The sequence below is a fragment of the Trachemys scripta genome, chromosome 1 (genome assembly GCF_013100865.1).
Source record: "Trachemys scripta elegans isolate TJP31775 chromosome 1, CAS_Tse_1.0, whole genome shotgun sequence".
NCBI classification, from domain to species: Eukaryota; Metazoa; Chordata; order Testudines; family Emydidae; genus Trachemys; species Trachemys scripta.
In genome coordinates, this window is record NC_048298.1 from 139891174 (window position 1) to 139908191 (window position 17018).

Sequence of the window (17018 nt, forward strand, 5' to 3'; positions counted from 1 at the left end):
CCATTCATTGCATGGTGGACAGGATTTAAATCTTGACAGTTTGGAATCTGCTATGGCCTTCTGCAGTCAGGCCCTGCTGAAGTCATGTACCCTCTCCACTAATGACAGAGTGATAACAGCAAACAGCTTTATAAATCTCAACAGTCCTTAATTTTTTTGTTTTAAAAGGAGGTGGGGAAAGGAAGATCCCAACCTAGAGCAGGGTCTGCAGAACTATCATGTCATATGGGCAGGACAATGGGAGCCTGACGCCATCCCCATGGGAGCAGGCTCACACTCTGGTAGTCAGGGAACTCTCACTATACTCCTGGAAGTTAGAGTGCAACCCACCTGGCTGTCCGGAATCGCTGGCACAGCTTCTCCACCAGGCTCTCTGTCTGCTTGTCCTTTGTGATATAAGAGAAAAGCTGTCTGTAGGGAAAAAAAGGATTAGGAGGATGAGTGCAAAGAGAATTCCTACTTCTCCACACAGAGCCGCAAAATGGGGTCTTTGGGGATATTGCAGAACTGAGTGAAAGAGGAAAAGCTGCTGCAAGCACAGCTCAGTACTAATCATATTTTCCTAGGCAGCAGTACTGTGAATTTGGGTAACTGTCATTGCAATAGGAATTCAGACAAAACTTTAAGGTATAATTAAGATTGTGGCCCATAACACTGGTCTGTGTTCCCTGTACCCCTCCTGTGTGAATTTAAGAACTCAAACCAGAAGTGCAGCATTAAGGATACATGCCAAAAACCTGCAAACAGACCCCATTTTATGGCAATTCCTGCAGGACTGCATCCCATATATTGCAAGAGCATAACATTAAAAAACACCAGTTAAAAAGAAAGCACCAAATTTAAAGGGAAAGCTTTCCAAGAAGATTAACTCTAATACCATTGGGGCACCAGCAACTCATTGTTCTTTTGGTTGTGGGGAATATTTGCTTTCTGATCTGTGTAAATGACAGGAAGGTAATTTGAAGAAATTCCCAAATGAATATGGCAGCTGGAAGCAAAGCATCAGCTCATCATGGCTAAATTAATCTGTTAGCCAGCAGCAGTTACTCTCATGATCAGTATTGCATCACAGACCATACAGAGATCCAACTGGAGCACATGAAGAGGAGCCCTCATTAGGAGTTGTGATGGACATATGAAAAGAGGCAGGTAATGTTGAGGAGCAAGGTGTCAAGAGTTTCATTGTTCTTCTCTTTTGAGGAAAGTATTACCTTCAACTCTGCTATTCTTGGTTTTCCAAAGTTTACTGTTTTTTATTGTAACCAACGTTGTGATACTGGGGAATCAATTTAACCTTACTGTAAATTAGTCTTTACATAAAAGGGTGTGATGGGGTGGACTTGGCCTAGAGACCCCCTGCTGGAGGCCTCAGGGTACTGTCACACCTGTCCCAGAAAAGGAGCAGTAGAGGAGTCCTCAAAGCAGCCTACACTGGCTGCAAGTGAAGCAGCCAATCAGGGCCAAATAAAGAGGAGCTGCAGAGCCATTCAGTTCCTGCCTGGAGTCAGAGAAGTGGAGTTGGTGCTCCTGGATGGCCAAAGGGAACTGCAGCACTGCAGACAGCTCAGACAAAGAGCTCCTGGCGGTCTGCTGGGCCCAAACACAAGAGAGCCCTGAAATAAGGGTGAAGCTTTGGTGAAGGCCGGGGCCACAGAGAAGTGGCACAGGGAACTGAAAACAGTTTTTTAAAGGGAAACAGTGGTGCGTGGCTGCTATTCTTAGGGTTCCTGGACCCAGAGAAGTGGGCAGGCATCGGTCCTCCTCCCCCATAAGTAGGGCCCTACCAAATTCATGGTCCATTTTGCTCAATTTCAGAGTCATGGGAGTTTAAAAATTTCATGATTTTAGCCTATTTAAATCTGAAATTTCACGGTGTTGTTATTGTAGGGGTCCTGACCCAAAAAGGAGTTGCAAGGTCATTGTAGGAGGGATTGCAGTACTGCTACCCTTACTTCTATGCTGCTGATGGCGGCAGGGTTGCCTTCAGAACTGGGCAGCTGAAGACCAGCAGCTGCTAGCCAGGAACCCAGCTCTGAAGGCAGAGCCACCATCAGCAGCAGCGCAGAAGGAAGGATGGCATAGTATTGCCACCTTTATTCTGCAGAGCTGGGCCCTCAGTCAGCAGCTGCAACTCTCCGGCTGCCCAGCGCTGAACGCAGCAGTGCAGAAGTCAGGGTGGCATGGTATGGTATTGCCACTCTGATTTCTGCGCTGCTGCTGGCAGGGCACTGCCTTTAGAGCAGGGCTCCTGGCCAGCAGCTGCCGCTCTCCAGCTGCCCAGTTCCAAAGGCAGTGCAAAAGTAAGGGTGGCAATACTGTGACCCCCTCGCCCCCCAAATAACCTTGTGATCCCCCTGGGCTTTTAGGTCAGGACCCTGAATTTGAGAAATGCTGTCTCCCCTGTGAAATCTGTATAATATAGGGTAAAAGCATGCAGAAGACCAGATTTCATGGTCAGTAACATGTTTTTCATGGACATGAATTTAGTAGGGCCCTACCCATAAGCCACAGGGGAAGTGGCCAACAATTGGATAGCAATAAACCCCCGGAAAGGAAAATGAACTGTTAAGAGGCCTAGCTGGCGATCAGGGACCAGAACAGACGAAGAGGGCAAAACCATTGTCTCCAGGAAGGAAGCCCAGGGGGTACAGCTCAATACAAGGGCCAGGACTGTTTAAAGACCACAGATGCATCTGACCAGAAGGGCCACTCACAAGAGGTGAGTGCCATACTGTTACACAGGGTCTGCAGCCCTTCTCCAGAGCTTAGAGCAGAGCAGAACAGAAAAAAAACCCTAACCAAACAAAAAAACTTCTCACTGTGGTACAAAGGCAGCAAGACTAGGACTGATACACACATACAGGGAATAATTTGGGTGCCACCAATTGATCAGTTGTCTGTGATCTCGTCAGCACAAGTGACATCAGCCAGGATCTCCTCCCCAGCCCCAGCACAGGTGTAGTGTCAGCTGGGAGTAGGGAGCAGAGGGGCTGCGTCGGGGAGAAAGAGCAGTCTGGGAGCCACTGAACAAAGCTCTTTGGGGTCTTGCCTGCTTCACTCAGCCAATTGTCCACCTCAGCTGCTCTAAACCTGCCAGGTGCCACTCATCTCACATTTACTTTTGATGTCACACACTCCCTTACACATAGGTGAAGGGAGAGCAAAATAGGAGCGGGATGCTGATGGCTGCTCCTTACCCCACTGCCAGCCTTGAACAGTTGTATCCTCCTCCCTTCCCACCAAAAAGGTGGGAGGCAAGAAGGGAGCAGCCACTCCACAGCTCAGCTCTGGTAAGCCCAGACCACAGGGAGAGGAACTTCAGAATCAATAACCCCCTGAACCTTCAAAGTTGGTTGCTGCCAAGGACTCAACTATGCCCATTCCAGTTTCCTCAACTCCTCATATACTGTTCCTAGCTTCCCCATCTACTGCTATAGCCACCCTAGCTGTATCCAACCCCCTGTATCGCTGCCTCCTCCCTAACTCTCCAGTCCTGTTCCCTCCATAATTGCAGTCACCTTGTCACGAGCCTTTGGCTAGAGGTGGTGGGGGAGGAAGGGGGTGTCTTGTTTCTGAGTGACTGTCTTCTCTGGGATGAGTTTATATTTTGAGCTCTCAGCAAGGACTAACATTAGAAGTTCCGGACCTTTTTTAAATACACAGAAATGGTAGCATCACCTACAGTGAAGGTTGCCCAAAACTTCCAATTAAAAAGAACTTGTTTTCAGTCACTTATTTGCCAAGCTGAAGTTTTCCATGATGGCTGCCTGTCTCAGGTAGTTCGGGGGAAAATTTTCCAACAAAATGTATTTCCCCACTATGTTTTTAACAAAACAAAAAACCCAAAAAAACAAAACACTTACAACTGCATGAGCGCACTCCAGCAAAGCCCTTTAGTAGCTGCTTCATCTAAAAAGTGACAACCTAATATTATCAGTTACTCCATTAGCTCAAGTGATTGAGGTCTGTACAGTGGATCTAAAAGGTTCCAACACTGCTTGTGACCCATGTAGGTATCAATATGATACCACATGATGAAATTTGTTTCTTCAATTTGCTTTTTTAAAAGCCTATAAGATAACATCAAAAAATGACATTAAAGAAAATTAAAGTTACAAAGTCAAGCACTCAAAAGTTAGGAAATGCCACATTGAAAGTTTTCTATACAATATAAATCTGGGCCCCTTGTGCATATGCATGATACAGTCTTTAATTACATGTGCCTATACCATAATTACATGATTAGATGCTTCTATCCACAGGATCCCGCCTCATTCAATGCACTGGATGGACAGTGACCAGAGAATGAATCATGGATGGATGATGAATGAGACTTGCCTGTAGAACTCCTTCCTTTCACAGGCAGTTCCTTTTTATCAGATGCCTAATTTGAGACCTGGGGTCTGATTTACAGCAGTGCTGAGCATTCACAACTGCAAATGAAGTCAATGAGAACACAGAAAATACTATACAGTAACTCCTTGCTTAACATTGTAGTTATGTTCCTGAAAAATGCTACTTTAAGTGAAACGATGTTAAGCGAATCCAATTTTCTCCATAAGAATTAATGTAAATGGGGAGGGGGGGAGTGTAGGTTCCAGGGGAAATTTTTTCACCAGACAAAAGACTATTTTATCTTATATTATACACATACACAGTATAAATTTTAAACAAACAATTTAATACTGTACACAGCAATGATGATTGTGAAGCTTGGTTGAGGTGGTGGAGTCAGATGGTGGGATATTTCCCAGGGAATACCTTACTGCTAAATGATGAACTAGCACCTGGCTGAGCCCTCAGGTGTTAACACATTGTTGTTCATGTAGCCTCACATTCTACAAGGCAGCACAAATGGAGGGAGGGGAGTTAGCATGGCAGAGAGAGACAGAGACACACACTATGTGTGTGAGAGAGTGAGAGAAACATGCATTGCCCCTTTAAGTACACTGCCTTTAAGTAGATCAGCAAGTTGAGACAGCAGCTGCTGCCAGCAAGCTCCCTCTGTCCTGAGCCCTGTCGTGTGTCTCCCCCCCCCGCCGCCACGCTCTGTGGAGATGGGGTACAGGAGCGGTGGGGCAGGAACAGGGGAGGGGGATACCCTGACATTAGCACCCCTCTTTCCCCCCTCCCACCGCATAGCAAGCAGGAGGCTCCCAGGAGCAGCCCCAAGGCAGAAGGCAGGAACAGCACACAGCAGTGGGGGAGGGACAGCTGAACTGCCCAGCAATTGATAGCCTGCTGGGCAGCCAGTCCTCCCTGGTTCCAAGCCCCCACCAGCTAGCTATAACAGGCTGCTCTTTCTGCAAGCAGTGGACAAAGCAGGCGGCTGCCAAACATTATAAGGGAGCATTGCACAACTTTAAATGAGCATGTTCTCCAATTGATCAGCAACGAAACAACGCTAACTGGGATGATGTTAAGTTAGGAGTTACTGTATAATGCTATGTATTCTGAAAAGAATCAGGTTATAAGCACCTCAAAAGCAGGCCTACAAAATTGGGACATTTAACCTTACTCTATCCATGTGTTTCTCATTTTCAAAACAGAAGTCATAATACCACCTCACATCAGAGGGGTTTTGTGAAGCTCATTCAGTGAGCACTATCCATCCTGCATACTGAATGAAGCAGGGGGATCTGTAGAAAAAAAAAAAATAGTATGACTGTAATTAAAAAGACTATCATAATACGTAAGCACAAGGGGGCCAAATTAATGTTGCACAGGGAACCTTAATTCTAGCACTTCTTAACTTCTGCAGGCTTGACTTTGTAACTTTAATGTCAAAAATACTATGTTAAAAGAACATCTGTATACCCTCCTCCCCACACCAGCTGAGAAAGATTAGGACTCCTGCCAGGCCCTAATGATCTCTCCTAAGCTTAGTAGAAATAGACAATTTATAGCATAGTTCCAAATGAAGAGAGTTTATAGCTTCTGATATTTCACTTTTCACAACTAGATCATTCCAGTTAAGCAGATTTTGTCTCCTTCCTGTCTTTTGCTTTTTCACATAAAGTGGCAAAAAAGTTAGATTTTGGGAACAGTGGAAAACATCAATTTTTAGGATGCTGTAACAGCTTGCATTTTTGCAGGGGTTGGGGTTAAGAGAACTAGACCCATCAGTTATTAGGAGAGCACCCAGTCATCTAAAATACCCACCAGCAGAGAACTACTTCATATAAAATAATTTAATTCTACTTTCCTAATGTCAGAAAGTATGTAGTCTTCAAAATGTAGTTAATTTCTTATTCAGAACATGAGGATAGACTTCCCCTTTAAAAAAACCTGAACGCTAATTTTGCTTTCATCCCAGATGTTCCTTTTGTTTCCAGGATGGGGCATATTTGTGGCCCTTATTAGTCAAAGAATGGAGAAATTTACTTGAAGATTTTCTGTGATAATCTTAAATAAAGGCTTCCCTGTGTTAAAAATAATTCTTGCAAAAGTGAGAGCTAGAATGATGCCCCTCTAGGATTCAAATGGTCAATATTATTCATCTATAAATAGATTACTTTGGATACCTTACTGCACTTTTCAGTGTCCACTGTGTGTGAAGCCCTCCATTCACAACATGGGGGAACTCCCCAAAAAGCAAATACAGCTCTGGGACATGATTGGGATTCAGTAACCATATAAATCAAATACAAACTGAAAAAATTTAGAATTTTCCTCAAAAATGCTCTGCAGCAGGTAAATCTGCTTAAGACTGCCTGCTGCTATGAAGACCCATCATATCTGGCCATGGCACTCTTACAGAAGAAATATCAGGACTCAGAAACCATCCTCAAACCACTTTCACACAAAGGGCCAGCTTCCTGCAAGACAAAACCAGCTTCTTCCAGAAACTCTGCAACATTAACAACCTTCCTCAGAACTCAATCCTTGCCACTATGGATGTCATCTCCCTCTACACTAGTGATTCAAACTTTTGTACTGGTGACCCCTTTCACATACTTGCATCTGAAGAAGTGAGGTTCTTACCCACGAAAGCTTATGCTCCCAGTACTTCTGTTAGTCTCAAAGGTGCCACAGGACACTCTGTTCCCTTTCACATAGCAAGCCTGAGTGTGACCCCGCCCCCCCTATAAATATATAAAAAAGTGTTTTGAATTTAACAACATTATAAATGTTGGAGGCAAAGCTGGGTTTGGGGTGGAGCTCATGACCCCCCACATAATAACCTCACAATTCCCTGAGGGGTCCTGACCCCCAGTTTGAGAACCCCTGCTCTACACCAACATCCCTCATAATGATGGCATCGCTGCCTGCCTCAAATGTCTACAGGACAATAGACAACACTCAGATCTCCACCCTAAACCCATCAAACTCATTCATTTTATCCTTACCCATAACAATTTTATATTCAACAAACATTTTGTCCAAAACAGGGGAACAGCCAGGGGTACTAGGATTGCTCCCCAGTGTGCCAACCTCTTCACAGGCCACCTTTAGGAAGAATTTCTGGACAACTGCTTCATGAAACCAATGATGCACTTAATATATGTCAATGATATTTTCATCCTCTGGACAAAACACCCTAATCTCCTTCAGATTTCCACCATAACTTCAACCACCACCACCATCTGTCCATTATACTCTCTGGAACTAGCATCAACTTCCTAGACACCATTATTAGCTTCAACAATGGAACCTTACAGACAAGAAACCTATACCTACCTTCATAGATCCAGTAACCACTCCAAGAATTCTTATATACAACCAGGTACTCAGACCACAGAATATGCTCTGAGGAGAAAGCCCAGGATACACACCTTAACACAATTAAAACCACCTTCACCAAACAAGGACATGCCACCAGAGAAGTAGACTGCATCACAGAATGGGAAACCCACATATTCTGAGAGAACCTGCTTAAATACAAGGAAAAAAAAAAAAAACCCTCCAGCTGCACCCCCTTAGTTGTCACCTACCACCCTACACTGGAAACTATACAGGGTATCATTAAATAACCCTTATTCTTTCACCTCCTGAAAGAAATCTTTCCCAAACCCCCTCTTCTGGCCTTCAAAACAACCCCCACAACCTCATCAGCAGCTCTCCACAAACCAGGACCTACCAAGTCAGAGTGACACCAGACCCTGCCAGAACAGATGCAAAACCTGCAGACATCAATACCACCCCCACTCCCAAACACACCTTTCAAGATCAATGGGTCCTATACATGCCTATCACAACATGTGGTGTACCTCATCCAGTGCACTAAATGCCCCAATAACTATGTGGGTGAAACAAAAACTGTCACTATGCTCACAACTGAAATCACACACATACAAAATAAAAAAGACTAATCACCCGGAGGCAAACTCTTTTCACAAAACGATCACTCTATATCTGGTCTCAGTCCTCATCCTCAAAGGAAACCTGCACAACACCTTCAAAAGACTAGTCTGGGAATTTAAATTCATAACTTTGCTAGACACTATTAAGTTTGTTTTTATTTATTTATTTTAAAGACACTAGATTTATGGCTCATTACAACAACAATTTAAAGCCACTAACCTTCCTTTTTTGTCCTATGATTGCAGAGATGTTAATGGGCCACTTAACATACATTCTATGGAACCATTCAAGGTGAACTACTTATGCTAAATAATCTGTTCCACCTTATATTTAGCTGTGACACTCTAAGGACATGTCTACACTAGAGACTTTACAATAGCACAGCTGTACCGATGCAGCTACACCACTGCAAGATCTCCCGTGTAGTTGCTCTATGCTGACGGAAGTGAGCTCTCGTGTCCACATAATTAAACTACCCTCAATGAGCAGCAGTAGCTACATCGGCAGGAGACGCTCTCCAGGCCGACATAGCGCTGTCCACACTGGTGCTTCTGTTGGTGTAACTTATATTGCTCAGGAGGTGTTCTCCCCCCCCCACACTCCCCACTCCTGAGTGACACAAATTATACCAACAAAAGTGCTAGTGTGTAGACATTGCTTTAGTATCCTTCCCAGACCTGAAGACCACTTCTGTGAGGCTTGAATTGTCTCTTTCACCAGTAGACGTTGGTCCAATAAAAGATTATGTCACATATCTTGTCCACAGCTATGAAGGCAGAACTCATGGAAACTTCAAGAGCCAGGGCATTCCCCTGCTGTCAGCCAGTGACAAGTATATCCCCAGACTGAAGAATCTTTCTAATGGATGTGTGGATCTTATGATAAAGAACAAGCTTCTAGAAGAATCCCAGCTGCAACCCTAAGTACAGAGTTACTTCATCAAAATCCCAACAGCACTGTGGCCAGAATACAACTCTTTAGGAAAATGCTGTATGCTTCTGGTGGTGTTTGTCCATGTTACCACATAGCCCTAGAAAAGAACATTATCTGAGAAGAGCTTGGGAAATCTCACTATATAGTGTCCCTCACCCATATCTAGCTACAAAGCAGGTGCAGGTGGGTCTGTGTACACACGCACACGCACACGCCTACCTACCTCTTGGAGGCTGCACAGCCAAAGCTACAGAGAAACAGATGAACAGCTACTAGAGGGAGCATTCAAGACTAGCACAAGATATATCCCTACAGATTTACTGCCCTTTTTTTTTTTTTTTTTTAAACTGTAATTCCTATTTCAACTTCTCATTATGAAACAAGTCAACAGTTCTGATCAGACAGTGACTGGAACGTATTTTATATACCACTGCACTGTCTCTGTTCTCTAGACCTTTGTACGTGTTGCATACCAAGATATACATAGTCTTAAGACAACATCCATTTCCCCAGAATACCTCATAATGGTACGGAAGGACTCTTCCTCCACGCCGCAGTCTGGGTCTGAGAGGCGGCTGATAATATCCGGAAGCAAGTTGTAGATGGCATTACCCTGCACAGGACACACAAAATGATCACATGGCATATACTCACAAAGGAATGAATGTATAGTTTGGGACAAGCTAGAGAACAGAGTTTCCAATTTAAATGGCCTGTCACCAGCCCCAGTGATTTTTGGCATGGCTATGTTCATCAGCTTCTGGAGGTGGATCTGTGCACACCTACACGTGCACACACTTCTTGGAGGCTGCACAGCCAAACCCAGAGAAATAGATGAACAACTACTAGCGGGAACATTCAAGACGAGCACAAGAAATACCCCCTACAGATTTACTAATGGCCTAAAGCCAGGATCAAAAGAGGTTTTGAGGATGGAAGCAAAGGAAATGACACCCCGCTTCTGGGATGGAGGACTTCAAGGAGTTGACACTGCAGTCTCAGAGTCAGCACCAAACTTTCCCCACTTTTCCTTTAGTAGAAGATTTAAGGGAAACAAATCTTATGGGAAAAGGTTTTTTTTCCCCTACATTGAGCCTTGATAACCCTCTTACTTTGGGGGAAACCTTAGCAGGAGAAGCAGAGTCATGAGTTATTCCCTGCTGGCCTGGCAAAGCTTGATACGCTTTCAGCATAAGTTTATTAGTGTCTTTGGGGTCAAGCAATTTGGATTCAGAATATTTGAGGAGGCTGTGTCACTGTTACTCAACCCAGGAGAATCTATGAGAAGCTTTATTTTGCTGGCAGGAGAGCTCAAGGAGAACTGAGGAATCCTAGGGATCATGTGTGTCCATAATAGGGAGCTTAATTCCCATAGGTCCCCATAGTGATAGGTGAAGGAAACTGTTTGCCAGTCAACTGGCTCTCTCACGTAGAGTTCCCAGAATAATTATAAAGGAATAATTTAGTGACTAGTGTAACAGCATCTAATTCAGGAACATGAGTTTCTGGGCAGGCTAGCAACCCCAGAGGGACAGACCTGACCTGACAGGGCCAGCAATTACCATGCTCAGTTAAATGTGCCCAAACACTGGCTGACCAGTTTCAAAATAGCACTGTGGAATCCCCTTTGGACAGTCTCGTGAATGCCCCACAGGCCCCACCTTTGTACCCATTTGGTGCAGACACTGGGGACGCTGGATGTCACTCAGCTTTCCTGTGACTTGATTGGTCACAATAGACAGCATCAGTCTATCAGCTGGCTAGCCTCATAGTGCAGCACGAGGAGAGACAGCACATGTAGGCCAAATGGACATTGCTACCAAAGTTCTGTGTCAGCAGCATAGAACGCAAACACACTTACAGTGGAGGATCCATAGGGACACTACTCGAAGAAGAATAAATAAATACTTTGATTTCAAAAGGCTTTCTTGAGTCACAGTATTCAACACTAGTCACAGCTCCTGAAGGGAAGACTTGCAAGGCTTAACCCAATCAAACTGGATGAGAAATCATGGTTGGTATACAAGGGGCTATAGTCCAGGGATCAGTCAGAATGGGAGAATCACATAATTCCTCTCCAGGAAAGTAAAGGCTTGAGGCCTAAAATCTGGAGGGTGTGCACTCAGAGATACCACGGAAGGGGATCAGAAGTGCAGCTAGCCTTGAACCCATGATAATAGTGGAAGTAGTGGGATGAATGTGACAGTGGTAATTTGCAGTAAGTGACAGCAGTAAAAACAAGTATTAAGGAAAAGGCAAGAGAAAAAGTAGCTTAATGTTCTTTTCAGGAAGAGAGTAAGAAAAGATGGTCAGGAAAATCAAATATGAACAGCTCACAAAAAAAGAAGCAAGTGGACATGTGCAAAGAAAGACAATTAAAAAAAACCCAAACACACCACCTGAAAAAGGCATTGCTAGTCAGTCTGCAGTATCTGGAGGAAAAACTGGGTACCAGAAATGTGTGGAAACTGGGAATGACCCAGTTCTCCAGTTGAAACAGGAGAGTCCAAGGAGAAAGTTCCCAGTGGAAGGCTCGGGCCCCATCCCAACCGGGCTTCCTAACAATCAATCCTTGGAGTGGGAAAAGCTGCAGATAGAGAGAGAAACTGGAGTATCAGAGACTTGCTGATTGTGAGGAGGAGAGAACTTAACAGGAAAAAACATTCCAGCTGGCAGTGAAACGGCTTTGAGAAACACAAAACAGCAGTGCCTGCATGAACTAGAACTCAAGAGATTAAAGGGACCAGAAATCTAGTGAACTGATAAGTAGTTATAGAACACAGACCACCAACTCTGGAGAGAGCAGATAGGCTCAATTGTTGTCCCCCACCCCCCAGCAGCAGGGGATTATAGACACTTCTCACTGCCTTTGAGAAGGGTTGTGATTTGAACCCATGTGGATCAATTCCATTTTCTTACCCTCTTACAAAAAGGCACAAAAGCCTACAGCCAAATAGAGGGAACAGACTGTGTGGACAATAGACAATTTAAAACAGCCTTGAATTTGAACAGTTTCCAGAAGATTCCAGGAAAAGATTTCAAGGGGAGAGAAGGGGTTCGGGAGCAATTTGTATGGAGGAAACTAATCAGCTGAGGGGGGGTGGAGGGGGAGAGAGAAGTTTGAGTGCTAGTTGCAGCCTGCATGGAGGTAAACACCTACAGTCAATTTCCATGCACAAGCAGGTCTGCTAACAGCTGTGGCACAGAAGCAGCTAATTGGAGTTGTGAGCCAATTCCAGAGCTAGTATAGGAGGTGCCAAAATACCAAACAAACAAACAAACAAAACAAACAGTTTCAGCTGCTTCATTAGCCTATGTTGGTACTGTAACCCAGTAGTTGGATGCCAGACCAATTAATTCTTTCTGCATGTGAAAATAATGGAGACAGGTCTGAACAGGGAGCCTGAGGCCTGGAGAACAATCAGTGAAAACACAGAAAGCAGGAATCCAGGACCCATTTAGGAACCCCATGACTATCTTAGAGGTAGGGGAAAAACCTTAATTTACAGGGTAAGAGGTTATGGCCAGGAGGAGGCTACCAAGCAAGTTCAGAGAATGTGAGCTTCTGAATGGAGAATTAATGACTAAACATAGGACTTCCCGAGAGCAGTGCTGACCCACTAGGGAAAAGACGGTTACTCACCGTTGTAACTGTTGTTCTTCGAGATGTGTTGCTCATATCCATTCCATTAGGTGTGTGCGCGCCGCGTGCACGATCGTCGGAAGATTTTTACCCTAGCAACACCGGCGGGTCGGCTGTGGAGCCCCCTAGAGTGGCGCCTTCATGGCGCTGAATATATACCCCAGCCGACCCGGCGCCCCCTCAGTTCCTTCTTGCCGGCTACTCCGACAGTGGGGACGGGGGGCGGGTTTGGAATGGATATGAGCAACACATCTCGAAGAACAACAGTTACAACGGTGAGTAACCGTCTTTTCTTCTTCGAGTGCTTGCTCATATCCATTCCATTAGGTGACTCCCAAGCCCAACTTAGGTGGTGGGGTCGGAGTGAGACATTGCTGTGTGCAAAACCGCTGATCCGAAAGCAGCATCGTCCCTGGACTGCTGCACTAGTGCATAGTGAGCTGTAAACGTGTGGACTGATGACCAAACCGCCGCTCTACAAATGTCCTGGATCGGAACTTGCGCCAGGAAAGCAGTCGAGGAAGCTTGGGCCCTCGTGGAGTGAGCGGTGAGGTGCGGTGCTGAGACACCTGCCAGGTCATAGCAAGTCCGGATGCAAGACGTAATCCAGGAGGATAGGCGTTGTGAGGAGACCGGTGAGCCTTTCATTCGGTCGGCCACTGCAACGAAGAGTTGCGTCGTCTTTCTAAAGTGCTTTGTGCGGTCAATATAGAAGGCCAGGGCCCTGCGTACGTCCAGGGAATGCAAACGTTGATCCTGGCGAGTGGCATGTGGTTTGGGATAAAAGACCGGGAGAAATATGTCCTGGTTGATATGAAAAGGAGAAACCACCTTAGGGAGAAAGGCCGGATGTGGACGAAGCTGCACTTTATCCTTATGAAAAACTGTGTAAGGGGGCTCAGATGTAAGCGCCCTGAGTTCAGAAACGCGCCTTGCTGAGGTGATGGCTACGAGGAAGGCTGTCTTCCAGGACAGGTACAAAAGTGAACAGGTGGCTAGTGGTTCGAATGGAGGACCTGTGAGTTTGGAGAGGACCAGATTAAGGTCCCACGTCGGGACGGGCTGACGCTGTTGTGGGTACGTCCGGTCTAAGCCCTTGAGGAATCTAACGACCATCGGGTTAGAGAATACCGAGGACGCGAGTTCCCCGGGGTGAAAGGCTGATATAGCAGCCAGGTGAACTCTGATTGAAGATATCGCCAACCCTTGCAGTTTTAGGGAGAGGAGATATTCCAATATGAGAGGAATGGGTGCCTGCAACGGGGACGTGGCTCGTTGTTCGCACCAACAGGAGAACCGCTTCCACTTGGCCAGGTACGTGGTGCGTGTTGAGGGCTTCCTACTGCTCAGCAGAATCTGTTGGACAGAGTGCGAGCATTGCCGCTCTGCCTGGGTGAACCATGGAGCAGCCACGCCGTGAGGTGGAGTGATTGCAGGTCGGGGTGACGCAGCCGACCGTGGTCCTGAGATATGAGATCCGGACATAATGGAAGCGGGATCGGTGTCTGAACCGAGAGCTCCAACAGTGTGGTGTACCAATGTTGTCTCGGCCACGCTGGAGCGACCAGAATTACCTGTGCCTGGTCTCTGCGCAATTTGAGCAGTACCTTGTGGACCAGGGGAAACGGAGGGAAGGCATAAAACAGGTGGTCTTTCCAGGGAAGGAGAAACGCATCCGAGAGGGAGCCCGGAGCTCGACCTTGTAGGGAGCAGAACATGTGGCACTTCCTGTTGTCTCGGGATGCAAACAGGTCTATCTGGGGAAACCCCCACTTCTGGAAGACGGAATGTATGATGTCCGGACGGATAGACCACTCGTGCGTCTGGAAGGACCTGCTGAGTCGGTCCGCTAGAGTGTTCTAGACTCCAGGGAGGAACGATGCCGTGAGATGGATTGAGTGGGCGATGCAGAAGTCCCACAGGCGAATGGCCTCTTGGCATAGAATTGACGAACGTGCTCCTCCTTGCTTGTTGATGTAAAACATGGCCGTGGTGTTGTCGATGAGAACTAACACACAACGGCCACGTAGGAGATTGAGGAATGCCTGGCACGCCAGGCGCACCGCCATCAATTCCCGAACATTGATATGCAGGGCTAGCTGGGGTGCAGTCCACAGGCCCTGGGTATGGTGTTCGTTGAGATGGGCGCCCCAACCCAGAGATGAAGCGTCTGTGACCAGGTGCAGAGAGGGTTGTGGGGCGTGAAATGGCATCCCCTCGCAGACCACATTGTGATCTAGCCACCAGGTGAGGGAGGCCAGGACCGAGTTCGGGACCGTGACCACCATGTTCAGGCTGTCCCGATGTGGACGGTATATTGATGACACCCAGGTCTGGAGTGGGCGAAGCCGAAGTCTGGCATGCCTGGTTACGTACGTGCAGGAAGCCATGTGACCCAGCAGGGTAAGGCACGACCTCACCGTGGTAGTTGAGAAGGCCTGTAGCCCTTGAATGAGGTTCGTGATGGTGCCAAAGCGGTTGTCTGGCAGGATGGCTTGTGCACGTTTGGAGTCGAGAACTGCTCCGATGAATTCTATTCTCTGGGTAGGTTCTAGAGTGGATTTGTCCTTGTTGAGTAGGATGCCCAACTCGTTGAATGTGTGCACTATTGTGTGGACGTGAGCTTGAACTTGCTCCTTGGTGCGACCACGTACCAGCCAGTCGTCTAGGTACGGGAACACCTGTATCCCTTGTCGACGAAGGTACGCTGCCACGACAGCCATACATTTCGTGAACACTCTTGGGGCCGAGGATAGGCCGAAGGGAAGGACTGCAAACTGGTAGTGCACCGTGTTTACCACGAATCGCAGGAAGCGTCTGTGAGGTGGGTAAATTGAGATGTGAAAGTATGCATCTTTCATGTCGAGGGCGGCGAACCAGTCTCCAGGATCGAGGGAAGGGATAATGGCCCCCAAAGAGACCATGCGGAACTTCAACTTTACTACGAATTTGTTGAGTTCGCGCAAGTCCAAGATGGGCCGCAGACCTCCTTTGGACTTGGGGATCAGGAAGTAACGGGAGTAAAATCCCCTGCCCTTTAACTCTATCGGAACCTCCTCTATGGCCCCCATGGCCAGGAGCGTAGAGACCTCCTGTATAAGAAGTTGCTCGTGAGAAGGGTCCCTGAAGAGGGACGGGGAGGGGAGGTGGGAGGGGGGGATAGAAGAAAACTGGATAGCGTATCCCTCTTCCACCGTGCGGAGGACCCAACGGTCCGAAGTTATAAGGGACCAAGCATGGTGGAAGTGGGAGAGATGATCCCGAAAGGAGGGGGCTGAATCCTGGGGGATGACTGGTGCACCGTCCTCGACCGCACCTTCAAAAGTTTTGTCTGGGGCCTGAAGGTGGTCTAGGTGGCCCCTGGTTCTGGCCGGGTTGAGGGCCAGTCCACCGTCTCCTACCACCTCGCCCTCGCCTCCGGGCCGAGTCTTGTCTCTGACGAGGCGGGGGGGGGTAGAAACGCTGAGGCTGCGGCCTAAATGGTCTGCGCTGAGGGCCCACAACATGCATCCCCAGGGAGCGCATGATTGTTCTCGAGTCCTTGAGGCTCTGCAGGCGAGAGTCCGTCTTGTCTGAGAACAAACCATGTCCCTCAAAGGGCAAATCTTGTAGGGTTTGCTGCAGCTCCGGAGGCAAACCCGAAACTTGAAGCCAGGAGATCCTCCGCATAGCGATACCCGAAGCCATGGTCCTCGCAGCCGAGTCTGCTATGTCCAAGGAGGCCTGCAAGGAGGTTCGAGCCACCTTCTTACCCTCCTCTACCATGGCTCCAAACTCTTCCCTGGACTCCTGGGGAATCAACTCCTTAAACTTCCCCATGGAGTTCCAGGAGTTAAAATTGTAGCGGCTCAGCAGTGCCTGTTGGTTTGCCGCTCTAAGTTGCAGCCCTCCGGCTGAATAAACCTTACGGCCAAACAAATCGAGCCGTTTGGCCTCTTTTGATTTTGGCGCTGCAGCCTGCTGGCCGTGGCGCTCTCGTGCGTTCACTGATGCCACCACCAGTGAACACGGTTGTGGGTGGGTATACAAGTACCCGTAGTCCTTCGACGGGACAAAGTATTTCCGTTCCACCCCTCTCGCTGTGGGTGGGATAGAGGCAGGAGTTTGCCATATCGTATCCGCATTGTTTTGTATCGTG

At 47.1% G+C, this 17018-nt stretch overlaps 1 protein-coding gene across 5 annotated transcripts in view; it reads right to left on the reverse strand.

Annotated features, from left to right (window-relative positions):
• The window catches only part of NCAPD2 (non-SMC condensin I complex subunit D2), a 78164-nt gene that overhangs the window by 19062 nt on the left and 42084 nt on the right, over positions 1-17018 (reverse strand). For all 5 annotated transcript variants that reach the window (XR_004647878.1, XR_004647879.1, XM_034787631.1 and 2 more), the window contains exons 26-27: positions 9756-9850; positions 331-411 (exon numbers count right to left, since the gene is read on the reverse strand). Coding sequence is in view for 3 of the 5 variants with exons in the window: in XM_034787631.1 (XP_034643522.1) it covers positions 331-411; positions 9756-9850 (176 nt within the window). In the remaining 2 variants the exon portion in view is untranslated. The remainder of the gene's footprint in view (positions 1-330; positions 412-9755; positions 9851-17018) is intronic.